Source organism: Entelurus aequoreus, linkage group LG03 (genome assembly GCF_033978785.1).
Source record: "Entelurus aequoreus isolate RoL-2023_Sb linkage group LG03, RoL_Eaeq_v1.1, whole genome shotgun sequence".
Taxonomy (NCBI): Eukaryota; Metazoa; Chordata; class Actinopteri; order Syngnathiformes; family Syngnathidae; genus Entelurus; species Entelurus aequoreus.
The window spans coordinates 89,892,671-89,918,368 of NC_084733.1; the positions used below are offsets into that span (position 1 = coordinate 89,892,671).

Below are 25,698 nucleotides of genomic sequence, written 5' to 3' on the forward strand. Positions count from 1 at the left end.
AAATGTTAACAGATGCGGCAATAACTTGAGAAAAATGCTCGTTGAAAGATCTAAAAGACGTCACGTGACAGAGCATAAAGAAGCTAAGATGACATCTTTAAATATGTTTTGGTTTTTTTGTTGCCACCCCCCAAGTCTCACATTGGTACGGCCTGTCAGGGTTGGCCACGCCCCCTGACGACACTGATAGGTTGCTTCGGCGACCGAGTGGATGCTGATTGGACGGGATGTAAAAAGCCCGCGTTAACAAGAGACGCAAAACAGGAAACCAACACGAAGCTAAGCGAGTGGTAAAGTAAAAGCATTATGAGCGGATATAATTTGTTTTTGGGGAGATATTTGTTATTTTATCGCCATTTATACCGATTAATATTAAATTCCGCTACTAAATCCGTCAATATATGTGTGTTGGAGTTTGTTTTAGCAAGACACGCGCGCGCCTTGCATTTATTTCGAAAGCAACAACCGGAAGCAACCATTGAGGCGATACTACCGCACGTCTGCTGGTCCAGCTAGCCGCCGAGAAAGCATCAATCCGGGGCGTTGTTTCGTGTGACTGTGCGCCTCCCCTGGAAGTGTGTCAGCGTGGACCTAGAACGGAGGAGCCGAGCGGAGCTATAGCGGCAGGGCCGGGCGTCAGGTACGTGAGGGCGGCTACCGGACGGGTGGAGCTGCAGGTGGGGTTATAACGTGGACACTTTGCCGGTGTTTATTGTGCAGGAGGCCGGGCGAGGAGGAGGAGGAGCAGGTGGAAGGGGAGGGGCCGGGTGTTAGGCGTTTCAGGGTTGGCCACGCCCTCTGACGACACTGATTGGTTGCTTCGGCGACCGAGCGGATGCTGATTGGACGGGATGTAAAAAGCCGACTAAAGCCCCCGTTAACAAGCGACGCAAAACCGGAAATTAACACGAAACAAAGCGAGGCGTAAAGTAAAAGCATTATAAGCGGATATATAGTTTGTTTTTTGGAGATATTTGTTATTCTGTTGCCATTTATACTGATTAATACTAAAGTCAGCTAACAAATATGTCAATAAATGTGTGTTGGAGTTTGTTGTAGCAACACACGCGCGCGCATTGCATTTATTTCGAAAGCACTAACCGGAAGCAACCGCTATCCGCCCATAGAGGCGATACTACTACCGCATCTGCTGGTCCAGCTAGCCGCCGGGAAAGCATCCATCCGGGGCGTTGTTACGTGTGAGAGTGCGCCTCCCCTGGAAGTGTGTCAGCGTGGACCTGGTACGTGAGTGCGGCTACCGGACGGGTGGAGCTGCAGGGGCGGAGGGAGGTGGGGTTATAACGTGGACACTTTGCCGGTGTTTATTGTGCAGGAGGCCGGGCTAGAAGGAGGAGCAGGTGGAAGGGGAGGGGCCGGGTGTTAGGCGTTTCTGGGTCGGCTGCTTAGACACCGACGCCCGTTTCTTTGTGTGCATCTGCCTCTGCAAAATAATATTCATCCATCCATCCATTTTTACCGCTTGTCCCTTTCAATGCACGTGGCAACGCAAATAGCAACCTCATAGACAATGTTTAGTTACATTTTTGTCATGCATATTGCTGTTAATATATTTTTACGCACTTTAAGCCTTGAATGCCGTTATGCGCATCACCATCATCACGGCGTCACGGTGCCGCACCCACGTACGCACCAAGCACGCCATTACGCACAGGCACGCAGTACTACAGAGGGCAGTGCATGGCAATGTTTGTGTTTATTATTAGGGTATGGCACTGTTGGCGGTGTAGAGGCGGACCCTCCCCTGCATTGTTAGGGTATAAAAAAAGAAACTTTTTGTTGTAGTGGGCGCTGACTGGCACACACCCGCCTCATCACTTCTAGTCCGGTCTTAGCGCCACAGTTGCAACGATGAGGTATCTATTAGCTCCGGCCCGAGTCGAGAAACAACGATTTTAGAGATAATTGTGGTTCTCCGTCCGCAGAACTAAAGCCATGACTACCACGACGACGACGGCGGCGCCAGCGATGGCACGCATCCTCATCAAGGGCGGAAAAGTGGTGAATGATGACTGCACCCTGGAGGCCGACGTCTACATCGAGAACGGCATCATCCAGCAGGTGGGCAAGGAGCTGATGATCCCCGGCGGCGCCAAGGTGATCGACGCCGCCGGGAAGCTGGTGCTCCCGGGCGGCATCGACACCAGCGTCCACCTGGAGGAGACCTTCATGAACGCCACCACGGCCGACGACTTCTACAGCGGCACAAAGGTGAGGAGTGGGAACGCTTTTTTAGCTAATATAAATGGTGTCAGAAGTTGGATACGACTCTTTTGGAACGGAATAGACAAACGTTTTGATCTTGACTCTGCTACTATTTGAGTGTAACGGAAATTAACACTAGTGGTGTCAGAAGTGGGATCCAATCTAGATTTCAGAACAACATTTGTTGGCATGGCTTGACTTGGTCTCAGATGAAGTGGTTTTGACTAAAACACTAGCATAACATATCGTGTCAGAAGTGGGATCCAACATAGATTTCAGAACAACATTTGTCGGCATGGCTTGACTTGGTCTCAGATGAAGTGGTCTTGACTAAAACACTAGCGTAACACATGGTGTCAGAAGTGGGATACGACTCTTTTGGAACAAAATAGACAAAAGTTTTGATCTTGACTCTGCTACTATTTGAGTGTAACAGAAATTAACACTAGTGGTGTCAGAAGTGGGATTCAATCTAGATTTCAGAACAAGATTTGTCAGCATGGCTTGACTTGGTCTCAGATGAAGTGGCCTTGACTAAAACACTAGCATAACATATGGTGTCAGAAGTAGGATCCAACCTAGATTACAGAACAAGATCTGTCGGCATGGCTTGACTTGGTTTCAGATGAAGCGGTCTTGACTAAAACACTAGCGTAACACATGGTGTCAGAAGTGGGATACAACTCTTTTGGAACGGAATAGACAAACGTTTTGATCTTGACTCTGCTAGTATTTGAGTGTAACAGAAATGAACACTAGTGGTGTCAGAAGTGGGATCCAATCTAGATTTCAGAACAAGATTTGTCGGCATGGCTTGACTTGGTCTCAGATGAAGTGGTCTTGACTAAAACACTAGCATAACTCATGGTGTCAGAAGTAGGATCCAACCTAGATTTCAGAACAAGATTTGTCGGCATGGCTTGACTTGGTCTCAGATGAAGTGGTCTTGACTAAAACACTAGCGTAACACATGGTGTCAGAAGTGGGATACGACTCTTTTGGGACGGAATAGACAAACGTTTTGATCTTGACTCTGCTACTATTTGAGTGTAACAGTAATTAACACTAGTGGTGTCAGAAGTGGGATTCAATCTATATTTCAGAACAAGATTTGTCGGCTTGACTTGGTCACAGATTAACTGGCCTTGACTAAAACACTGGCATAACACATGGTGTCAGAAGTGGGATCCAACCTAGGTTTCAGAACAACGTTTGTCGGCATGGCCTGACTTGGTCTCAGATGAAGTGGTCTTGATTAAAACACTAGCATAACACATGATGTCAGAAGTGGGATACGACTCTTTTGGGACGGAATAGACAAACGTTTTGATCTTGACTCTGCTACTATTTGAGTGTAACAGAAATTAACACTAGTGGTGTCAGAAGTGGGATTCAATCTATATTTCAGAACAAGATTTGTCGGCTTGACTTGGTCACAGATGAAGTGGTCTTGACTAAAACACTGGCATAACACATGGTGTCAGAAGTGGGATCTCACCGAGGTTTCAGAACAACGTTTGTCGGCATGGCTTGACTTGGTCTCAGATGAAGTGGTCTTGACTAAAACACTAGCATAACACATGGTGTCAGAAGTGGGATACGACTCTTTTGGGATGGAATAGACAAACGTTTTGATCTTGACTCTGCTACTATTTGAGTGTAGCAGAAATTAACACTAGTGGTGTCAGAAATGGGATTCAATCTATATTTCAGAACAAGATTTGTCGGCTTGACTTGGTCACAGATGAAGTGGTCTTGACTAAAACACTGGCATAACACATGGTGTCAGAAGTGGGATCTAACCGAGGTTTCAGAACAACGTTTGTCGGCATGGCTTGACTTGGTCTCAGATGAAGCGGTCTTGACTAAAACACTAGCATAACACATGGTGTCAGAAGTGGGATACGACTCTTTTGGGACGGAATAGACAAAAGTTTTGATCTTGACTCTGCTACTATTTGAGTGTAACAGAAATTAACACTAGTGGTGTCAGAAGTGGGATTCAATCTATATTTCAGAACAAGATTTGTCGGCATGGCTTGACTTGGTCTCAGATGAAGTGGTCTTGACTAAAACACTAGCGTAACACATGGTGTCAGAAGTGGGCTACGACTCTTTTGGGACGGAATAGACGAACATTTTGATCTTAACTCTGCTACTATTTGAGTGTAACGGAAATTAACACTAGTGGTGTCAGAAGTGGGATTCAATCTAGATTTCAGAACAAAATTTGTCGGCATGGCTTGACTTGGTCTCAGATGAAGTGGTCTTGACTAAAACACTAGCATAACTCATGGTGTCAGAAGTAGGATCCAACCTAGATTACAGAACAAGATCTGTCGGCATGGCTTGACTTGGTCTCAGATTAAGTGGTCTTGACTAAAACACTAGCATAACACATGATGTCAGAAGTGGGATACGACTCTTTTGGGACGGAATAGACAAACATTTTGATCTTGACTCTGCTACTATTTGAGTGTAACAGAAATGAACACTAGTGGTGTCAGAAGTGGGATTCAATCTATATTTCAGAACAAGATTTGTCGGCTTGACTTGGTCACAGATGAAGTGGTCTTGACTAAAACACTAGCGTAACACATGGTGTCAGAAGTGGGCTACGACTCTTTTGGGACGGAATAGACAAACATTTTGATCTTAACTCTGCTACTATTTGAGTGTAACGGAAATTAACACTAGTGGTGTCAGAAGTGGGATTCAATCTAGATTTCAGAACAAAATTTGTCGGCATGGCTTGACTTGGTCTCAGATGAAGTGGTCTTGACTAAAACACTAGCATAACTCATGGTGTCAGAAGTAGGATCCAACCTAGATTACAGAACAAGATCTGTCGGCATGGCTTGACTTGGTCTCAGATTAAGTGGTCTTGACTAAAACACTAGCATAACACATGATGTCAGAAGTGGGATACGACTCTTTTGGGACGGAATAGACAAACATTTTGATCTTGACTCTGCTACTATTTGAGTGTAACAGAAATGAACACTAGTGGTGTCAGAAGTGGGATTCAATCTATATTTCAGAACAAGATTTGTCGGCTTGACTTGGTCACAGATGAAGTGGTCTTGACTAAAACACTAGCATAACACATGGTGTCAGAAGTGGGATCTAACCTAGGTTTCAGAACAACGTTTGTCGGCATGGCTTGACTTGGTCTCAGATGAAGTGGTCTTGACTAAAACACTAGCATAACACATGGTGTCAGAAGTGGGATACGACTCTTTTGGGATGGAATAGACAAAAGTTTTGTTCTTGACGCTGCTATTTTGAATAGACCCACATATATATGTGTATATATATATATATATATATATATATATATATATATATATATGTATGTATGTATGTATATATATATAAATATATATATACTTGTACATACACATAAAAGTGTGCAGTTTTTTTTTACTAAAATAGGGACTTTTGTCAGAGCTAGAACCAATTATTCCAGTTTACATTCATTCTTATGGGGAACTCTGCTTCACTATAGCAACTGTTTGGTTTAGGGACCACGTTGAAGAACCTCTTAAATGAGTTTATCTTCATCAACCATGCTATTGTTTCTCTTTGGTACCAAGAAGAGCCGTGTTGGATATCAATAGCCGGTGAAAGCTTTTTCTTCTCACTCCAGTTTGCCCACCAATTATTGATGAGTAAAGCGAGACAGATATTTTCAAGTGGTCTCCGAGGATGACCTGGAATATTTCGGCTGCATCTCAGCAGCCCAGGCGCGATAGACCGGAAGGTAGGGAGGGGCCCTGGACTTGAGCGGGGACGCTGCCAGTCGCCGTACGGACGGTGACAGACACCACGCCGTCTTCCTTTTCTGTTCCCGTCTCGGTCTTCTTCCGCGGGCCCCGCCCCACGCACGACACGGCGTCTCCCAAGACAAACTCAAGAGCCGTAACCACGGTTACCACTGGATCCCGGCGAGGCTTTTTCACACACGCCATTGTGCCGGGAGACAATGGTCCTCAGACACCCCCCGCCCCCCTTCCCTAAAACACAACACTATACTGTGGCGGGTCAGCTGGCACATGCCATTACATCTTCTACACACTCCATACTTGATGTTTACTGCACATTCTTCTGTCCAGAGTCCACATTTTGGGGAATAAGACAAGGAAAGGTCTCGAGAGCCTCTTAAATAATTCATCAATAAGGGTTTGTTTTGACCACTCCATCTTAAATCTTCATTTTAGCAAAACATGCTAACAACTGTGTGTATGCTACTTGTATGCAAAACTGCATGTTTACTTTTTAAATGTAATATATACAATTACATCTGTATTATTTTTTAAATTATTATTAAAAATATTGGATGTCTTTTTTTAAATGTATATAATTTTAATTTTTTTTTAAATAGTTAATGAATGTGTTAATTTCCATTTAATTATTTTATTGTATAATGTACAGATGTTTACTTTTTAAATGTAATATATACAATTACATCTGTATTATTTTTTAAATTATTATTAAAAATATTCGATGTCTATTTTTAAAAATTATATAATTGTAATTATTTTTTAATTCCCATTGAATTATTTTAATGTATAATGTACAGTATGTATACTGATGTGTTTACTGTAGTGTTTCTCAATTATTTTCTGTTACACCCCCCAGCCATTTATCAACAACACCCAGAAACGCCTAATAATTCATCAATAAGGATTTATTTTGACCACTGAATCTTAATTCTTCATTTTAGCAAAACATGCTAACTGTGCGCAGCGTGTATGCTAATTAGCAAAAATACGTGTTTACTTTTTAAATGTAATAAATACAATTACATCTGTATTATTTTTTAAATTATTATTAAAAATATTTTATGTCTTTTTTTTATTTATTTAAATGTAATAATTTTAAAAATAGTTAATGAATGTGTTAATTCCCATTGAATTATTGTATTGTATAATGTACAGTATGTATACTGATGTGTGTACTGTAGTGTTTCTCAATTATTTTCTGTTACACCCCCCGCCATTTATCAACAACACCCAGAAACGCCGCATAATTCATCAATAAGGATTTGTTTTGACCACTGAATCTTCATTTTAGCAAAACATGCTAACTGTGCGCAGCGTGTATGCTAATTAGCAAAAATACGTGTTTACTTTTTAAATGTAATAAATACAATTACATCTGTATTCTTTTTTTAAATTATTATAAAAAATATTTGATGTGTATTTTTTAATTCATTATTTAAATGTAATTATTTTTAAAATAGTTCATGAATGTGTTAATTCCCATTGAATTATTGTATTGTTTAATGTACTGATGTGTTCACTGTAGTGTTTCTCAATTATTTTATGTTACACCCCCAGCCATTTATCAACAACACCCAGAAAAACCGCCGGCTTCACAAGGCCCGAGCTCATCTAAGATGAACTAAAAGAAAAACATTTTTATTGTATAGTGTACAGTATGTATACTGATGTGTTTACTGTAGTCTTTCTCAATTATTTTCTGTTACACCCGCAGCCATTTATCAACAACACCCAGAAACGTTGCCGGCTTCGCTGGGCCCGAGCTCATCTAAGATGGACTAAAAGAAAACATTTTGCATTTAGACTATTTTACTAGACAACTTGTCTTTTAGTAGTAAGTAAAAAAAACAAAGACTCCTAATTAGTCTGCTGACATATGCAGTAACATATTGTGTCATTTATACACCTATTATTTTGTACACATTATGAGGGACAAACTGTAAAAATTGATTTTTAATCCACTTGTTCATTTACTGTTAATATCTGCTCACTTTCTGTTTTAACATGTTCTATCTACACTTCTGCTAAAATGTAATAATCACTTATTCTTCTCTTCTTTGATACTTTACATTAGTTTTGGATGATACCACACATTTAGGTATCGATCCGATACCAAGTAAGTTACAGGATCATACATTGGTCATATTTTCAGTTACCATGTGTCCAGTGACATATTTCCTGAGTTTATAAACATAATATGAAATTAAAAAAGAAAAAAGATTTTCTGGCGATAAAAAATATTGACGTAATCATAGTAGTATCCACTAGATACGCTCTTGTACTTGGTATCATTACAGCGGATGTCAGGTGTAGATCCATTATGGCCTTTGTTTACATTGTGACGCCGGTGAGCTATTGCATCCTCCTACGGTGTGTAGTGAAGCATGTTTAGCTATTCCTCATCCTGCAGTGATAATGATACCTGTAAGAAACGTACTTTATTTGTCGCCATGGAGGCGAGGATTAGTGATTTACAAGTAGCTAAAACACTGTGGATGGACGTTAGCCGCTAGCTAGCCATATCTTAAAACACCTCTTCCTGAGGGTGTTTCAGTGTTATAACTTCACCTTTATATTTACTTTTTACACCAAAATGCGTCCATTCTCCCTTTTCTGTCTACACACTGTGTCTGCTTGTACGTAGTCTGTGTGTTTGTGCGCTGCCGAACACGCTCCTCTGCTCGTAAAACCAGCAATATCACATCCGTTGAAAAAAAAAAAAGGGAGGGTGGGGCGCGAACAGGTACTTTTTTAGAAGCGGTATAGTACCGAATATGGTTAATTAGTACCCCGGTACTATACTAATACCGTACAACCCTAAAAAGTACCCAATTCCGTACGCTTCCCCACTCTCACCAAGGATCTGTTTGGTTGTCCTTCCAGGCTGCTTTAGCCGGCGGCACCACCATGGTGATGGCGCACGTTCTGCCCGAGAAGAACGAGTCTTTGCTGGACGCCTACGAGCGGTGCCGTGGCTCGGCGGACGCCAAAGCCTGCTGCGACTACGGGCTGCACGTGGGAGTGACCTGGTGGGGAGCCAAGGTAACTGCGCCCTCGATGGAGGAAGCGATTCCTTACACCGCCGCCGCCAGAGCTCATTTTGTTGTTTATTTGTTGGCAGGTGCGTGCCGAGATGGAGAAGCTGGTGAGGGAGAAAGGCGTGAACTCCTTCCAGATGTTCATGGCCTACAAGGACACGTTCATGCTGAGGGACAGCGAGCTCTTCCAGGCCCTGCAGCACTGCAAGGACATCGGCGCCATCCCCAGAGTCCACGCCGAGAACGGCGAGCTGGTGGCTGAGGTCCGGCTCCAAACCTGAGTATTTGTTTATTATATAAATTAGAGATGTAATATCGGAAATTATCGGTATCGTTTTTTTTATTATCGGTATCGTTTTTTTGTTTGTTTTTGTTTTTGTTTTTTTTATTAAATCCACATAAAAAACACAAGATACACTTACAATTAGTGCACCAACCCAAAAAACCTCCCTCCCCCATTCACACTCATTCACACAAAAGGGTTGTTTCTTTCTGTTATTAATATTCTGCTTCCTACATTATATATCAATATATATCAATACAGTCTGCAAGGGATACAGTCCGTAAGCACACATGATTGTGCGTGCAGCTGCTCCACTAATAGTACTAACCTTTAACAGTTAATTTTACTCATTTTCATTCATTACTAGTTTCTATGTAACTGTTTTTATATTGTTGTACTTTTTTTTTTTATTCAAGAAAATGTTTTTAATTTATTTATATTATTTTACTAATTTTTAAAAAAAGTACCTTATCTTCACCATACCTGGTTGTCCAAATTAGGCATAATAATGTGTTAATTCCACGACTGATATCGGTATCGGTTGATATCGGTATCGGTAATTAAAGAGTTGGACAATATCGGAATATCGGATATCGGCAAAAAGCCATTATCGGACATCCCTAATATAAATATGTCACAATAGTGCATTGGAAGTATTTCAGCATTGATATTGGAATTTAGTACTTCTACTAAACCCTATTGTAGGGCTGAAAACTGTTATTTATTATTAGTTGTTTATATTATATTTTAATAGTATCGGCCCATACTATTATTTTGTATCGGCCGATATCAATAATTGTGTGAATGCTCCAAAACATTCACACATATGTTTTTTTTCTACACCAAAATTCATCCATTTATTATTATTCTTCTTCTCCAGATTTTTGTGTTCTACCTTCCGCATTTTTCACCCGATTCAAACCGTTCAGCGTATTCAGGAATCACAGGCTTTCCCTTGACAAATTCCCAGAATTCCCGGTTTTCCTGGACATTTTTCCCATTCAAAATTAATTGGCCATTTTTCAAACTTCCACCATTTCCAAATTTTTTCAACCGATTCAAACCATTTCACCTTCAACATATTCCACTCATCCTGGAAATTCAATGAATTATTTTTCCAAGTTCGAAAAAATTCCAGGAATTCCCAGTTTTCCAAACTCTATTTTCCCCCTTTTTTCTGGCGACTACTCCTCCCACGTTTTTCAACCCACTTCAAGCGTTCCACTGTCAAAACATTCCTCTTAATCAGGACAAAAAAACAAAGTTGTTTTTTGAACTGGAAAAATTTCCGGTTTTCCCAAAATTCCAGGAATTCCATAATACCATTTCTCAATTAAAAATTCTAAATGTAAACTTCAAACTTATTCAACCGTTTTAAAAATTCCAACACCAACCATTTTAACTCATTCAGAACATTCAAGTTTTTTAGCATTTTCCAAAAAATTCCCGCTTTTCCCGGAATTCCCAAATTTGTATGAAATTCCCATTGAAATGAATGGGACATTTTTCAAAATCCCACAACTCCTAAATTTTTCATCTAATTTAAACCGTTCCAACTTAAAAATATTCAGCCTGTTCAGAAATTTTGTGCTCTCCTTCAATATCTCTAAAAAAATTCCCGGATTTCCTAGAATTTCCAGATTTTAGGGACATTTTCCAAATTTAAAATGAATTGGCCATTTTTCAAACTTCCACCATTTCCACTATTTTTTCAACCGATTCAAACCATTCCACCTTCAACATATTCCACTCATCCTGGAAATTCAATGCATTATTTTCCAAGTTCTAAAAAATTCCAGGAATTCCCAGTTTTCCGAACCCTATTTTCACCCTTTTTTCTGGCGACTACTACTTCCACATTTTTCAACCCACTTTAATCAGGACAAAAAAACAAAGTTGTTTTTTGAGCTGGAAAAATTTCCGGTTTTCCCAAAATTCCAGGAATTCCGTAATACCATTTCTCAATTAAAAATTCTAAATTTAAACTTCAAAATGTTTTCACCATTTTAAAAATTCCAACACCAACCATTTCAACTCATTCAGAACATTCAAGTTTTTTAGCATTTTCAAAAAAATTCCCAAATTTGTATGAAATTCCCATTGAAATGAATGGGACATTTTTCAAAATCCCACAACTCCTAAATTTTTCATCTAATTTAAACCGTTCCAACTTGAAAATATTCAGCCTGTTCAGGAATTTTGTGCTCTCCTTCAATATCTCTAAAATAATTCCCGGATTTCCTAGAATTCCCAGATTTTAGGGACATTTTCCCCATTCAAAATGAATTGGCCATTTTTCAAACTTCCACCATTTCCACTATTTTTTCAACCGATTCAAACCATTCCACCTTCAACATATTCCACTCATCCTGGAAATTCATTGCATCATTTTTCCAAGTTCGAAAAAATTCCAGGAATTCCCAGTTTTTCAAACCCTATTTTCACCCTTTTTTCTGGCGACTACTCCTTCCACATTTTTCAACCCACTTCAAGCGTTCCACTGTCAAAACATTCCTCTTAATCAGGACAAAAAAACAAAGTTGTTTTTTGAACTGGAACAATTTCCGGTTTTCCCACAATTCCGGGAATTCCGTAATACAATTTCTCAATAAAAAAATTTAAACTTCAAACTTTTTCGACCGTTTTAAAAATTCCAACACCAACCATTTCAACTCATTCAGAAAATTCAAGTTTTTTAGCATTTTCCAAAAAATTCCCGCTTTTCCCGGAATTCCCAAATTTGTATGAAATTCCCATTGAAATGAATGGGACATTTTTCAAAATCCCACAACTCCTAAATTTTTCATCTAATTTAAACCGTTCCAACTTAAAAATATTCAGCCTGTTCAGAAATGTTGTGCTCTCCTTCAATATCTCTAAAAAAATTCCCGGATTTCCTAGAATTCCCAGATTTTAGGGACATTTTCCCCATTTAAAATGAATTGGCCATTTTTCCAACTTTCACCATTTCCACTATTTTTTCAACCGATTCAAACCATTCCACCTTCAACATATCCCACTCATCCTGGAAATTCATTGCATCTTTTTTACAAGTCCGAAAAAATTCCAGGAATTCCCAGTTTTCCAAACCCTATTTTCACCCTTTTTTCTGGCGACTACTCCTTCCACATTTTTCAACCCACTTCAAGCGTTCCACTGTCAAAACATTCCTCTTAATCAGGACAAAAAAACAAAGTTGTTTTTTGAACTGGAAAAATTTCCGGTTTTCCCAAAATTCCAGGAATTCCGTAATACCATTTCTCAATTAAAAATTCTAAATGTAAACTTCAAAATGTTTTGACTATTTTAAAAATTCCAACACCAACCATTTCAACTCATTCAGAACATTCAAGTTTTTTAGCATTTTCAAAAAAAATCCCTCTTTTCCCGGAATTCCCAAATTTGTATGAAATTCCCATTGAAATGAATGGGACATTTTTCAAAATCCCACAACTCCTACATTTTTCATCTAATTTAAACCGTTCCAACTGAAAAATATTCAGCCTGTTCAGGAATTTTGTGCTCTCCTTTAATACCTCTAAAAAAAATTCCCGGATTTCCTAGAATTCCCAGATTTTAGGGACATTTTCCCCATTCAAAATGAATTGGCCATTTTTCAAACTTCCACCATTTCCACTATTTTTTCAACCGATTCAAACCATTTCATCTTCAACATATTCCACTCATCCTGGAAATTCAATGCATCTTTTTTCCAAGTCCGAAAAAATTCCAGGAATTCCCAGTTTTCCGAACCCTTTTTTCACCCTTTTTTCTGGCGACTACTCCTTCCACATTTTTCAACCCACTTCAAGCGTTCCACTGTCAAAACATTCCTCTTAATCAGGACAAAAAAACAAAGTTGTTTTTTGAACTGGAAAAATTTCCGGTTTTCCCAAAATTCCAGGAATTCCGTAATACCATTTTTCAATTAAAAATTCTAAATGTAAACTTCAAAATGTTTTGACCATTTTAAAAATTCCAACACCAACCATTTCAACTCATTCAGAACATTCACGTTTTTTAGCATTTTCAAAAAAAATCCCGCTTTTCCCGGAATTCCCAAATTTGTATGAAATTCCCATTGAAATGAATGGGACCTTTTTCAAAATCCCACAACTCATAAATTTTTCATCTAATTTAAACCGTTCCAACTTAAAAATATTCAGCCTGTTCAGAAATGTTGTGCTCTCCTTCAATATCTCTAAAAAAAATTCCCGGATTTCCTAGAATTCCCAGATTTTAGGGACATTTTCCCCATTCAAAATGAATTGGCCATTTTTCAAACTTCCACCATTTCCTCAACCGATTCAAACCATTCCACCTTCAACATATTCCACTCATCCTGGAAATTCAATGCATTATTTTCCAAGTTCTAAAAAATTCCAGGAATTCCCAGTTTTCCAAACCCTATTTTCACCCTTTTTTCTGGCGACTATTCCTTCCACATTTTTCAACCCACTTCAAGCGTTCCACTGTCAAAACATTCCTCTTAATCAGGACAAAAAAACAAGGTTGTTTTTTGAACTGGAAAAATTTCCGGTTTTCCCAAAATTCCAGGAATTCTTTAATACCATTTCTCAATAAAAAAATGTAAACTTCAAACCTATTTGACCGTTTTAAAAATTCCAACACCAACCATTTCAACTCATTCAGAACATTCAAGTTTTTTACCATTTTCAAAAAAATTCCTGCTTTTCCGGTAATTCCCAAAGTATGAAATTCCCATTGAAATGAATGGGAAATTTTTAAAAGTTCCACAACTCCTACATTTTTTTATCTGATTTAAACCGTTTCAACTCCAAAATATTCAGTCTGTTCAGAAATTGTGTGCTCTCCTTCAACACATCTAAACAAATTCCCGGATTTCCTAGAATTCCCATTTTTTAGGAACATTTTTCCCATTGAAAATGAATTGGCCATTTTTCAAACATCTACCATTCCCACATTTTTCAACCTATTCAAACCATTTCACCTTCAACACATTCCACTCACCCTGGACATTCAAACTAACACTTTCCCAAGTTCCAAACCAAATTCCAGTTTTCCTGGAAATTCAAACTCTTCAACATTCAAACCATTCCAACATTCAAACTATTCTTACATTCATACTACATTCTGTCAGCATTTCACTTCAACTTCAGCATTGGAACATTCACATGCAGTTCTATAAGGAATTGCTTCTTCTAGTTAGTTTTTATGACCTATGAAAAATGCGGATCAGGAGAAAAATTTATTTTAGTTCAAGCGCAACCTTCCTCCGATTATAACCCCACAGCTATCAAGGCAGAAAGGAAATGTCAACACAAACATGACAAAACACTCATTGTAAACAAAATAGTAAAATCTTAAAATGAAAGTGCAAAAATAAGGAATATGTAAGAAATGCTTAATAAAGTGTAACAAAATAGTGTGAAAATGTAAACGTAGAGCAACCTGAGAAGAACTACCTGTATTTTCTGCCGGTTTAGTGCCAGGAAGTTACTTACAGCTGTGCTCTAAAGGGCGAGCGTGGCTAAGGTGGTGTGGTATTACGAGCGCCTTGCATCATTTACATACCACATTGGTCGGACTACGGTCCCTTTGGGAAAATCCCCAAAAACTGCCTTACTGTCGAGGTGACTTTTCCTCTTTTATCCGCAACTTCTGCATTTTCACTTTCTCATCTCACTCCATGCAAAGAATCAACTGCGACACAACAAGATGGCGCAACCAAACGTGATAGTTGATACTCGTGTCACTCCCACTGATCACGCTTTCTTTCTACGAAAAATAAATAAAAACGATTAAATGTTTTTTTTATTGATATTGCAAGATAATATTGATATCGTTTTATCCCATCTCTAATGAGAGCACGCCATTTTGTGCGGCTGTAGCTTCAATGCTAATGTCTCTGACAGAGTGTCCAAGAAGCATTATTGTGTGTTTTATTCACATTTGACACAAACTGTGCGCTTCATTTCAGTCAGGGGTGTCCAAACTTTTTCCACTGAGGGCCGCACACTGAGAAATCAAAGCAAGCGGGGGCCATTTTGATATTTTTTATTTTAAAAACCAATACAATATGTGTATAAAAAATATACATTTAGGCTTCCACTCAGGCTTGATACCCGGGGATTCCAAAGGGTTTAGGTTAAAAAATAAAATAAAAATGTCATTATTTAGTATTATTATTATCATTCCAAGTTTAAATATCTAGATCAACATTAGGTATATCTGTCAATATAAAAAAAAAATTTTTAGATTTAAGTTGTATGCCCTTTTTTGTCAAAGAAAACCCAGGTTTTTATGGAAAAAACACAAAATATAAAATTTTAAAGTGGAACATTTCAGATTATATAATAATTGGAGCTTATAACATATCTCATGACAACATTGATTTTAATTTATTATTATTTTTTGAGCAATGACACTTTTTAAAAAAAAAAAAGTCCCACTAAAATGATTGGGGATCCAAAAGGGTCCTGCTCAGTACAGTGTTAAAAAATAAATCGTAATTTTTTTTTTGAAACTGTTAACACAATAGTCTCGAGATCAACTTCAGATCTATCCGTCAATTATAACTTGTATTGTTGTTTATTATGTTCCTTGTTTGTTCATTTTAGGCCCTTCTTTAAAAAAAACCAAAAAAAAACCATAGTTTTTTATTCGGCAAAAACAGAAAATATGCAACATTTTCCCCAAAAAATATCTCAAAGTGGAATATTTAATGTGACCTAATTGGAGCCTTGAATAGGTCAATAATTCATAATAACATTGTTTTTGATTCATTATTATGTTTTAAAGAAAGAAACAGCCTGCATGACAGCTTAGTGTTATTAGAGTCAACATAGCAACATTTTATTGTCCCCTGTTTACTCTTTTATACTACTTTTTATGTTTTTTAATCGTATTTTTAGAATGTAGAATGTGCCGTGAAAAAATTACCCGCGGGCCGCACTTTGGACATCCCTGACATAGGACAACGTAACATTAAAGAGAAGGTTAGCAACACTAGCATAGCTATGTGAGCTACATGCTAACATTAAATTAAACATGCTAGGTTTAAAAGTAGTTCCTGGACATTAGCGCTTACAATAACAACATCACTAATACTCTGTTATTATTCAGGTCATGAGATGTAAATAGAGTATTGTTGGTGTTTTTTAGAGGGCTTTATGGGCGTAATAATGTACTCTCATTAGCTGCATTGTTAGCCACCTCGTACTTGCCGAGTTAAAATGCGTTAAAAGAAAACACTTTTGTTCTTGTCCTACATAAGGATTGTGAATGACTGGCAACATTCCAAAAACAAGAATAATCCATTACGCTTCCGACTGCTTCTTTTTGTGTCAGGGAGCAAAGGAAGCGTTGGAGTTGGGCATCAGTGGCCCCGAGGGCATTGAGATCAGCAGGCCTGAAGAGGTGAGACCACCTCTTTTCATCCCCGTATTGGCCTGTAAATAGTGGCAGCTAACGAAGAACTGTTCCCCAAACAAGTCAGAGCTTTTCTTCCTGTCACTCACACACACACACACGTCAATGACCACCCTCTCGGTAAAGAGGCGACTTGAAGGTTTTTTCTCGTTAGCAAACAAATGCTTTTCCTTTCTAACTAGACAAAGCTTTAAGACACCTTTTCCCCCCAGAGTGGGACATCATTGGCATGTGTGTGTGAGTGACAAGAGGAAAAGCTCTGACTCATTTGTTTGTCTTCTTGAGAACGGGGACAGGGAAAAAATAGGAAGTGAAGCTATGTGTAATTTATTTGCCAACTAACAAAGTTTGGGTTACCTTTTTCAGAGAGGTTCATCACTGGTGTGTGTCAGGAAGAAAAGCTCTGATTCATTTGTTAGCCAACCAGGCAAAGCTTTAATAGACTTTTTGTTTCCAGTGTGTGTGTGTGAGTGAAAGGAAGAAAAGCTCTGAGATATTTTTTCCCCAGAGTGGATCATCACTAATGTGTGTGTGTGAGTGACAGGAAGAAAAGCTCTGACTTGTTTGCTAGCCAACCAGGCAAAGCTTTAAGAGACTTTTTGTTTCCAGGGTGGATCATCACTAGTGTGTGTGTGAGTGACAGGAAGAAAAGCTCTAACTCGTTTGCTAGCCAACTAGGCAAAGCTTTAAGAGACTTTTTGTTTCCAGGGTGGATCATCACTAGTGTGTGTGTGTGAGTGACAGGAAGTAAAGCTCTGAGATATTTTTTCCCCACGGTGGATCATCAATAATGTGTGTGTGAGTGACAGGAAGAAAAGCTCTGACTCGTTTGTTAGCCAACTAGGCAACGCTTTAAGAGACTTTTTGGTTCCAGGGTGGATCATCACTAGTGTGTGTGTGAGTGACAGGAAGAAAAGCTCTAACTCGTTTGCTAGCCAACTAGGCAAAGCTTTAAGAGACTTTTTGTTTCCAGGGTAGATCATCACTAGTGTGTGTGTGTGAGTGACAGGAAGCAAAGCTCTGAGATATTTTTTTCCCAGGGTGGATCATCACTAATGTGTGTGTGAGTGACAGGAAGAAAATCTCTGACTCGTTTGTTTGCTAGCCAACTAGGCAACGCTTTAAGGGACTTTTTGGTTCCACGGTGGATCATCACTAGTGTGTGTGTGAGTGGCAGGAAGAAAATCTCTGAGATATTTTTTCCCCCAGGGTGGATCATCACTGTGTGTGTGAGTGACAGGAAGAAAAGCTCTGACTTGTTTGCTAGCCAACTAGGCAAAGCTTTAAGATACTTTTTTTCCCAGGGTGGATCATCACTAGTGTGTGTGTATGTGTGTGAGTGACAGGAAGAAAAGCTCTGAGATATTTTTTTCCCCAGGGTGGATCATCACTAATGTGTGTGTGAGTGACAGGAAGAAAAGCTCTAACTCGTTTGCTAGCCAACTAGGCAACGCTTTAAGAGACTTTTTGGTTCCACGGTGGATCATCACTAGTGTGTGTGTGAGTGGCAGGAAGAAAATCTCTGAGATATTTTTTCCCCCAGGGTGGATCATCACTAATGTGTGTGTGAGTGACAGGAAGAAAAGCTCTGACTTGTTTGCTAGCCAACTAGGCAAAGCTTTAAGATACTTTTTTCCCAGGGTGGATCATCACTAATGTATGTGTGAGTGACAGGAAGAAAATCTCTGACTCGTTTGCTAGCCAACTAGGCAACGCTTTAAGAGACCTTTTGGTTCCACGGTGGATCATCACTAGTGTGTGTGTGTGAGTGGCAGGAAGAAAATCTCTGAGATATTTTTTCCCCCAGGGTGGATCATCACTAATGTGTGTGTGAGTGACAGGAAGAAAAGCTCTGACTTGTTTGCTAGCCAACTAGGCAAAGCTTTAAGATACTTTTTTCCCAGGGTGGATCATCACTAGTGTGTGTGTGTGTGTGTGTGTGTGTGTGTGTGTGTGTGTGTGTGTGTGTGTGTGTGTGTGTGTGTGAGTGACAGGAAGAAAAGCTCTGAGATATTTTTTTCCCCAGGGTGGATCATCACTAATGTGTGTGTGAGTGACAGGAAGAAAAGCTCTGACTCGTTTGCTAGCCAACTAGGCAAAGCTTTAAGAGACTTTTTGTTTCCAGGGTGGATCATCACTAGTGTGTGTGTGAGTGACAGGAAGAACAGCTCTGAGATATTTTTTCCCCAGTTTGGATCATCACTAGTGTGTGTGTGTGAGTGACAAGAAGAAAAGCTCTGACTCGTTTGCTAGCCAACTAGGCAAAGCTTTAAGAGACTTTTTGTTTCCAGGGTGGATCATCACTAGTGTGTGTGTGAGTGACAGTAAGCAAAGCTCTGAGGTATTTTTTTCCCAGGGTGGATCATCACTAATGTGTGTGTGGGTGACAGGAAGAAAAGCTCTGACTCGTTTGCTAGCCAACTAGGCAAAGCTTTAAGAGACTCCTTCAGAGTGGGTCATCTCTGGTGAGCGTAAGTGACAGAAGAAAAGCTCTGATTCGGTTTTTTTTGCTGTCACTCGCCATTGATGACCCACACGGAGAGAAAAAGATTGTCCTAAGGTATTGTCGAGTGACAAATGAGTCAGAGCTTTTCATCCTGTCACTTACACAAACAGAAATGAGCCACTCTGAAAAACGTGTCTTAAAGCTTTGTTGGCGAACAGACAGAGCTTTTCATCCTGTGTCACTCACCAGTGATGACCGACTCAGAGAAAAAAAGTGTCTTGTAGTTTTGTCGAGTTAGGAAGAAAAGCTCTGTCTAATTTATTAAGTTAACTAGACAAAGCTTTGAGACACTTTATTTTCATAGTGGATCGTCACTGGTCTATGTGTGAGTGACAGGAAGAAAAGCTGTGACTAATTTGTTTCACTCACCAGTGATGAACCACTCAGAGAAAAAAGTGTCTTATAGTTTTGTCGAGTTAGGAAGAAAAGCTCCGTCTAATTTATTAAGTTAACTAGACAAAGCTTTGAGACACTTTAATTTCATAGTGGGTCATCACTGGTGTGTTTGAGTGACAGGAAGAAAAGCTCTGACTCATTTGTTAGCCAACAAAGCTTTAAGACACGTTTTTCAGAGTGGGTCATTTCTGGTTTGTTTAAGTGACAAATGAGTCAGAGCTTTTCATCCTGTGTCACTCACCAGTGATGACCCACCCAGAGAAAAAAGTGTCTTGTAGTTTTGTCGAGTTAGGAAGAAAAGCTCCGTCTAATTTGTAAGCCAACCAGACAAAGCTTTGAGACACTTTAATTTCATAGTGGGTCATCGCTGGTGTGTGTGAGTGACAGGAAGAAAAGCTCTGACTCATTCTTGCACTTTCTTGATTTCATTGCTGCCAGATAAGTTTCGATCTGTATCATGAAAGATGAACAGATGAGTAGAAAAGCTCACACATTCGGGAGTTCTAGATGACATCACTGTGGCAATAAGCCGGCACTCACGACTAATTGTAGCGCATGACCTCATCCCTGCCTTCACAGCTGGAGGCGGAGGCGACCCACCGGGCCATCACCATCGCCAACAGGGTGAGCACGCCAAGATGGCGGCAAGACCATTCCATCATTGCAAAGGTGTTGATGATGCTGCTTTCCCCCGCCAGGCTCGCTGCCCCATCTACCTGGTCAACGTGTCCAGCATGGCGGCAGGAGACGTGGTGGCCACCGCCAAGATGCAGGGTGACCTCATTAGCACACCCGCTTATGTCGCCCCCCGTTTATGTCGACAGTTCAACAAGTCTCATGCTACTAAAAAGTGCTGCTTCATGTCGGCATAAAACTAAAAATGACCACCCAGTCTCCTTCAACAAAGTCATAAGCAGATGACTTTTTTGTTTATGTCGACAACCGCTTATGTCGACAAAATGCGACAGCCAAAAATGATCACTCATTCTCCTTATGCCTCTGAACAAACTCACAGGAAAATGTGGATATGGTTTGTTCCGTTAACGCCGTCAACCGCTTATGTCGACAACCGCTTATGTCGACAAAATGTGACAACCAAAATTGATCACTCATTCTCCTTATGCCTCTGAACAAACTCACAGGAAAATGTGCATATGGTTAGCTCCGTTTACGCCATCAACTGCATATGTCTACAACAGCTTATGTCGCCCCCCGTTTATGTCGACAGTTCAACAAGTCTCATGCTACTAAAAAGTGCTGCTTCATGTCGGCATAAAACTAAAAATGACCACCCAGTCTCCTTCAACAAAGTCATAAGCAGGTGACTTTTTTCTTTATGTCGACAACCGCTTATGTCTACAAAATGCGACAGCCAAAAATGATCACTCATTCTCCTTATGCCTCTGAACAAACTCACAGGAAAATGTGGATATGGTTTGTTCCGTTAACGCCGTCAACCGCTTATGTCGACAACCGCTTATGTCGACAGAATGTGACAGCCAAAAATGATCACTCATTCTCCTTATGCCGCTGAACAAACTCACAGGAAAATGTGCATATGGTTCCTTTTATGCGTCAACCGCTTATGTCGACGACCACTTATGTTGACAAAATGCGACAGCCAAAAATTATCACTCACTCTCCTTATGCCTCTGAACAAACTCACAGGAAAATGTGCATATGGTTAGTTCCGTTTACGCCGGCAACCGCTTATGTCGACTTCAAAATGTTAGCACTCAAATTTATCACCCATTGTCCTTCATTGTCTGAACAAAGTCACAAGTAATGTGCAAAATGACTTATTTAGTTTATGTTGACAACCACTTATATCAACAACCACTTATGTCGACAAAATGTGACAGCCAAAAATTATCACTCATTCTCCTTATGCCCCTGAACAAACACACAGGAAAATGTGCATGTGGCTAGTTCCGTTTACGCCGTCAACCACTTATGTAGACAACCGTTTATGTCGACAAAATGTGACAGCCAAAAATTATCACTCATTCTCCTTATGCCTCTGAACAAACTCACAGGGAAATGTGCACATGGCTAGTCCCGTTTACGCCGTCAACCGCTTATGTTGACAACCGCTTATGCCGACAACCAATTATGTCGACAAAATGTGACAGCCAAAAATGATCACTCATTGTCCTTCTGCCTCGGAACAAACTCACAGAAAGATGTGTAAATGGTGAGTTTTGTTTACGTCAGCAACCGCTTTTGTTGACAACCGTTTATGTCGACGTCAAATGTTGGTACTAAAAATTGTCACCCATTCCCCTTCAGTTTCTGAACAAAGTCACAAGTAATGTGCAATTGGCTAGTTTTGTTTATGTCGACAACCGCTTATGTTGACAAAATGTGACAGCCAAAAATGATCACTCATTCTCCTTATGCCTCTGAACAAACTCACAGGAAAATGTGCATATGGTTAGTTTCGTTTAAGCCGGCAACCGCTTATGTCGACAACCACTTATGTTGACAAATATGTGACTGCCAAAAATGTATCACTCATTCTCCTTATGCCGCTGAACAAACTCACAGGAAAATGTGCATATGGTTCCGTTTATGCGTCAACCGCTTATGTCGACAACAGCTTATGTCGACGACCACTTATGTTGACAAAATGTGACGGCCAAAAATGATCACTCATTCTCCTTATGCCTCTGAACAAACTCACAGGAAAATGTGCATATGGTTAGTTTCGTTTAAGCCGGCAACCGCTTATGTCGACAACCACTTATGTTGACAAAAATGTGACTGCCAAAAATTATCACTCATTCTCCTTATGCCGCTGAACAAACTCGCGGGAAAATGTGCATATGGTTCCGTTTATGCGTCAACCGCTTATGTCGACAACAGCTTATGTCGACGACCACTTATGTTGATAAAATGTGACAGCCAAAAATTATCACTCATTCTCCTTATGCCGCTGAACAAACTCACAGGAAAATGTGCATATGGTTCCGTTTATGCGTCAACCGCTTACGTCGACAACAGCTTACGTCGACAACAGCTTATGTCGACGACCACTTATGTTGATAAAATGTGATAGCCAAAAATGATCACTCATTCTCCTTATGCCTCTGAACAAACTCACAGGAAAATGTACATATGGTTAGCTTGTTTACGCCGGCAACCGCTTATGTCGACTTAAAAATGTTAGCACTAAAAATGATCACCCATTGTCCTTCATTGTCTGAACAAAGTCACAAGTAATGTGCAAAATGACTTATTTAGTTTATGTTGACAACCACTTATATCAACAACCACTTACTGTATGTCGACAAAATGTGACAGCCAAAAATTATCTCTCATTCTCCTCCTGCCTCGGAACAAACTCACAGGAAGATGTGTAAATGGTTAGTTTTGTTTATGTCAGCAACCGCTTTTGTCGACAACCGCTTATGTCGACGTCAAATGTTGGTACTAAAAATGATCACCAATTCCCCTTCAGTCTCTGAACAAAGTCACAAGTAATGTGCAACTGGCTAGTTTTGTTTATGTCAACAACCGCTTATGTCGACAAAATGTGACAGCCAAAAATGATCACTCATTCTTCTTCTCTGAACAAAGTCATAAGTAAATGTTCAACTTGGCAAATTTTGTTTATGTTGACAGCCGCTTGAGTCGACAAAATGTGAGCACTAAAAATGATCACCCATTCTCCTTTGAGCAAAGTCACAAGAAAATGCGCAAATAGCTAATTTTGGTTAAGTCGACAACCGCTTATGTCGATGTAAAATGCGAGCACTAAAAATTATCACCCATTCTCCTTCTCTGAACAAAGTCACAAGAAAATGTGCGTGTTGACAACCCCTTATGTCGACAACCCCTTAAGTCGACGTAAAATGTGAGCATTAAAAGTGATCACACATTCTCCTTCTCTGAACAAAGTCACAAGAAAAAGGGGGTGTTGACAACCACTTATGCCGACAACCCCTTAAGTCGACGTAAAATGTGAGCACTAAAAATGATCACCCCTTTTGAGCAAAGTCACAAGAAAATGCGCAAATAGCTAGTTTTGGTTAAGTCGACAACCAATTATGTCGGCGTGAAATGTGAGCATTAAAAGTGATTGCAAAAATAGCTAGTTTTGGTTAAGTCGACAACCACTTATGTCGGCGTGAAATGTGAGCATTAAAAGTGATTGCGAAAATAGCTAGTTTTGGTTAAGTCGACAACCGCTTATGTCAACGTAAAATGTGAGCATTAAGAGTGATCACCCATTCTCCTTCTCTGAACAGTCACAAGAAAATGTGCGTGTTGACAACCCCTTATGTCAACAACCACTTATGTCGACAACCCCTTAAGTTGACGTAAAATGTGAGCATTAAAAGTGATCACGCATTCTCCTTCTCTGAACAAAGTCACAAGAAAAAGGGGGTGTTGACAACCACTTATGTCGACAACCCCTTAAGTCGACGTAAAATGTGAGCACTAAAAATTATCACCCATTCTCTTTTGAGCAAAGTCACAAGAAAATGCGCAAATAGCTAGTTTTGGTTAAGTCGACAACCACTTATGTCGGCGTGAAATGTGAGCATTAAAAGTGATTGCGAAAATAGCTAGTTTTGGTTAAGTCGACAACCGCTTATGTCGACGTAAAATGTGAGCATTAAAAATGATCACCCATTCTCCTCTCTGAACAAAGTCACAAGAAAAAGTGCGTGTTGACAACCCCTTATGTCGACAACCACTTATGTCGACAACCCCTTAAGTCGACGTAAAATGTGAGCATTAAAAGTGATCACCCATTCTCCTTCTCTGAACAAAGTCACAAGAAAATGTGCGTGTTGACAACCCCTTATGTCGACAACCACTTATGTCGACAACCCCTTAAGTCGACGTAAAATGCGAGCATTCAATCAATCAATCAATCAATGTTTATTTATATAGCCCTAAATCACAAGTGTCTCAAAGGGCTGTACAAGCCACAACGACATCCTCGGTACAGAGCCCACATACGGGCAAGGAAAAACTCACCCCAGTGGGACGTCGGTGAATGACTATGAGAAACCTTGGAGAGGACCGCATATGTGGGTAACCCCCCCCCCTCTAGGGGAGACCGAAAGCAACGGATGTCGAGTGGGTCATTAAAAGTGATCACCCATTCTCCTTCTCTGAACAAAGTCACAAGAAAAAGGGGGTGTTGACAACCACTTATGTCGACAACCACTTATGTCGACAACCCCTTAAGTCGACGTAAAATGCGAGCATTAAAAGTGATCACCCATTCTCCTTCTCTGAACAAAGTCACAAGAAAAAGGGGGTGTTGACAACCACTTATGTCGACAACCACTTATGTCGACAACCCCTTAAGTCGACGTAAAATGTGAGCACTAAAAATGATCACCCTTTTTGAGCAAAGTCACAAGAAATAGCTGGTTTTGGTTAAGTCGACAACCACTTACGTCGGCGTAAAATGTGAGCATTAAAAGTGATTGCAAAAATAGCTAGTTTTGGTTAAGTCGACAACCGCTTATGTCGACGTAAAATGTGAGCATTAAAAGTGATTGCGAAAATAGCTAGTTTTGGTTAAGTCGACAACCGCTTATGTCGACGTAAAATGTGAGCATTAAGAGTGATCACCCATTCTCCTTCTCTGAACAGTCACAAGAAAATGTGCATGTTGACAACCACTTATGTCGACAACCGCTTAAGTCGACGTAAAATGTGAGCACTACAAGTTCTCACCCATTCTCCTTCTCTGAACAAACTCACAAGTAAAAGTACAAATGGTTAGTTTTGTTTACGTCGACGACCGCTTGTGTCGTCAACCTAAACGGGTCCCGGCGTACTGCTGACACATTAAAGACGCTTGACAAACGGCCCCCGACTGAAACGGGCTGTGGTGAGTGCAGGTCGGGTGGTCCACGGGGAGACGACCACGGCCCACGCCGTGCTGAATGGCGCCCAGTACTACCACCAGGACTGGGCCCAGGCTGCGGCGCACGTCACCCTGCCTCCCCTGCGCCTCGACCCCAACACGCCCAGCTACCTCCTCAGCCTGCTGGGGAAGTACGGACCTCGCCGAGTTGATTTGAGCTT

General features: G+C 40.1%; 1 protein-coding gene across 4 annotated transcripts in view; it reads left to right on the forward strand.

Moving 5' to 3' along the window:
- The first annotated feature begins 210 nt into the window (after window positions 1-210).
- dpysl5a (dihydropyrimidinase like 5a) overlaps window positions 211-25,698 on the forward strand; it is a 38,209-nt gene continuing 12,721 nt past the window's right edge. Inside the window, exons 1-9 of one of the 4 annotated variants that reach the window (XM_062043153.1) lie at window positions 274-290; window positions 1,804-1,874; window positions 1,944-2,229; window positions 8,892-9,050; window positions 9,130-9,309; window positions 16,662-16,730; window positions 20,224-20,268; window positions 20,343-20,418; window positions 25,512-25,668. In XM_062043153.1, coding sequence (XP_061899137.1) covers window positions 1,870-1,874; window positions 1,944-2,229; window positions 8,892-9,050; window positions 9,130-9,309; window positions 16,662-16,730; window positions 20,224-20,268; window positions 20,343-20,418; window positions 25,512-25,668 — 977 coding nt within the window. In that variant the 5' untranslated portion in view covers window positions 274-290; window positions 1,804-1,869. Of the gene's footprint in view, window positions 291-318; window positions 641-1,803; window positions 1,875-1,943; window positions 2,230-8,891; window positions 9,051-9,129; window positions 9,310-16,661; window positions 16,731-20,223; window positions 20,269-20,342; window positions 20,419-25,511; window positions 25,669-25,698 lie in introns of those variants that run through there. The other 3 variants (XM_062043152.1, XM_062043155.1, XM_062043154.1) reach the window with 3 other exon arrangements.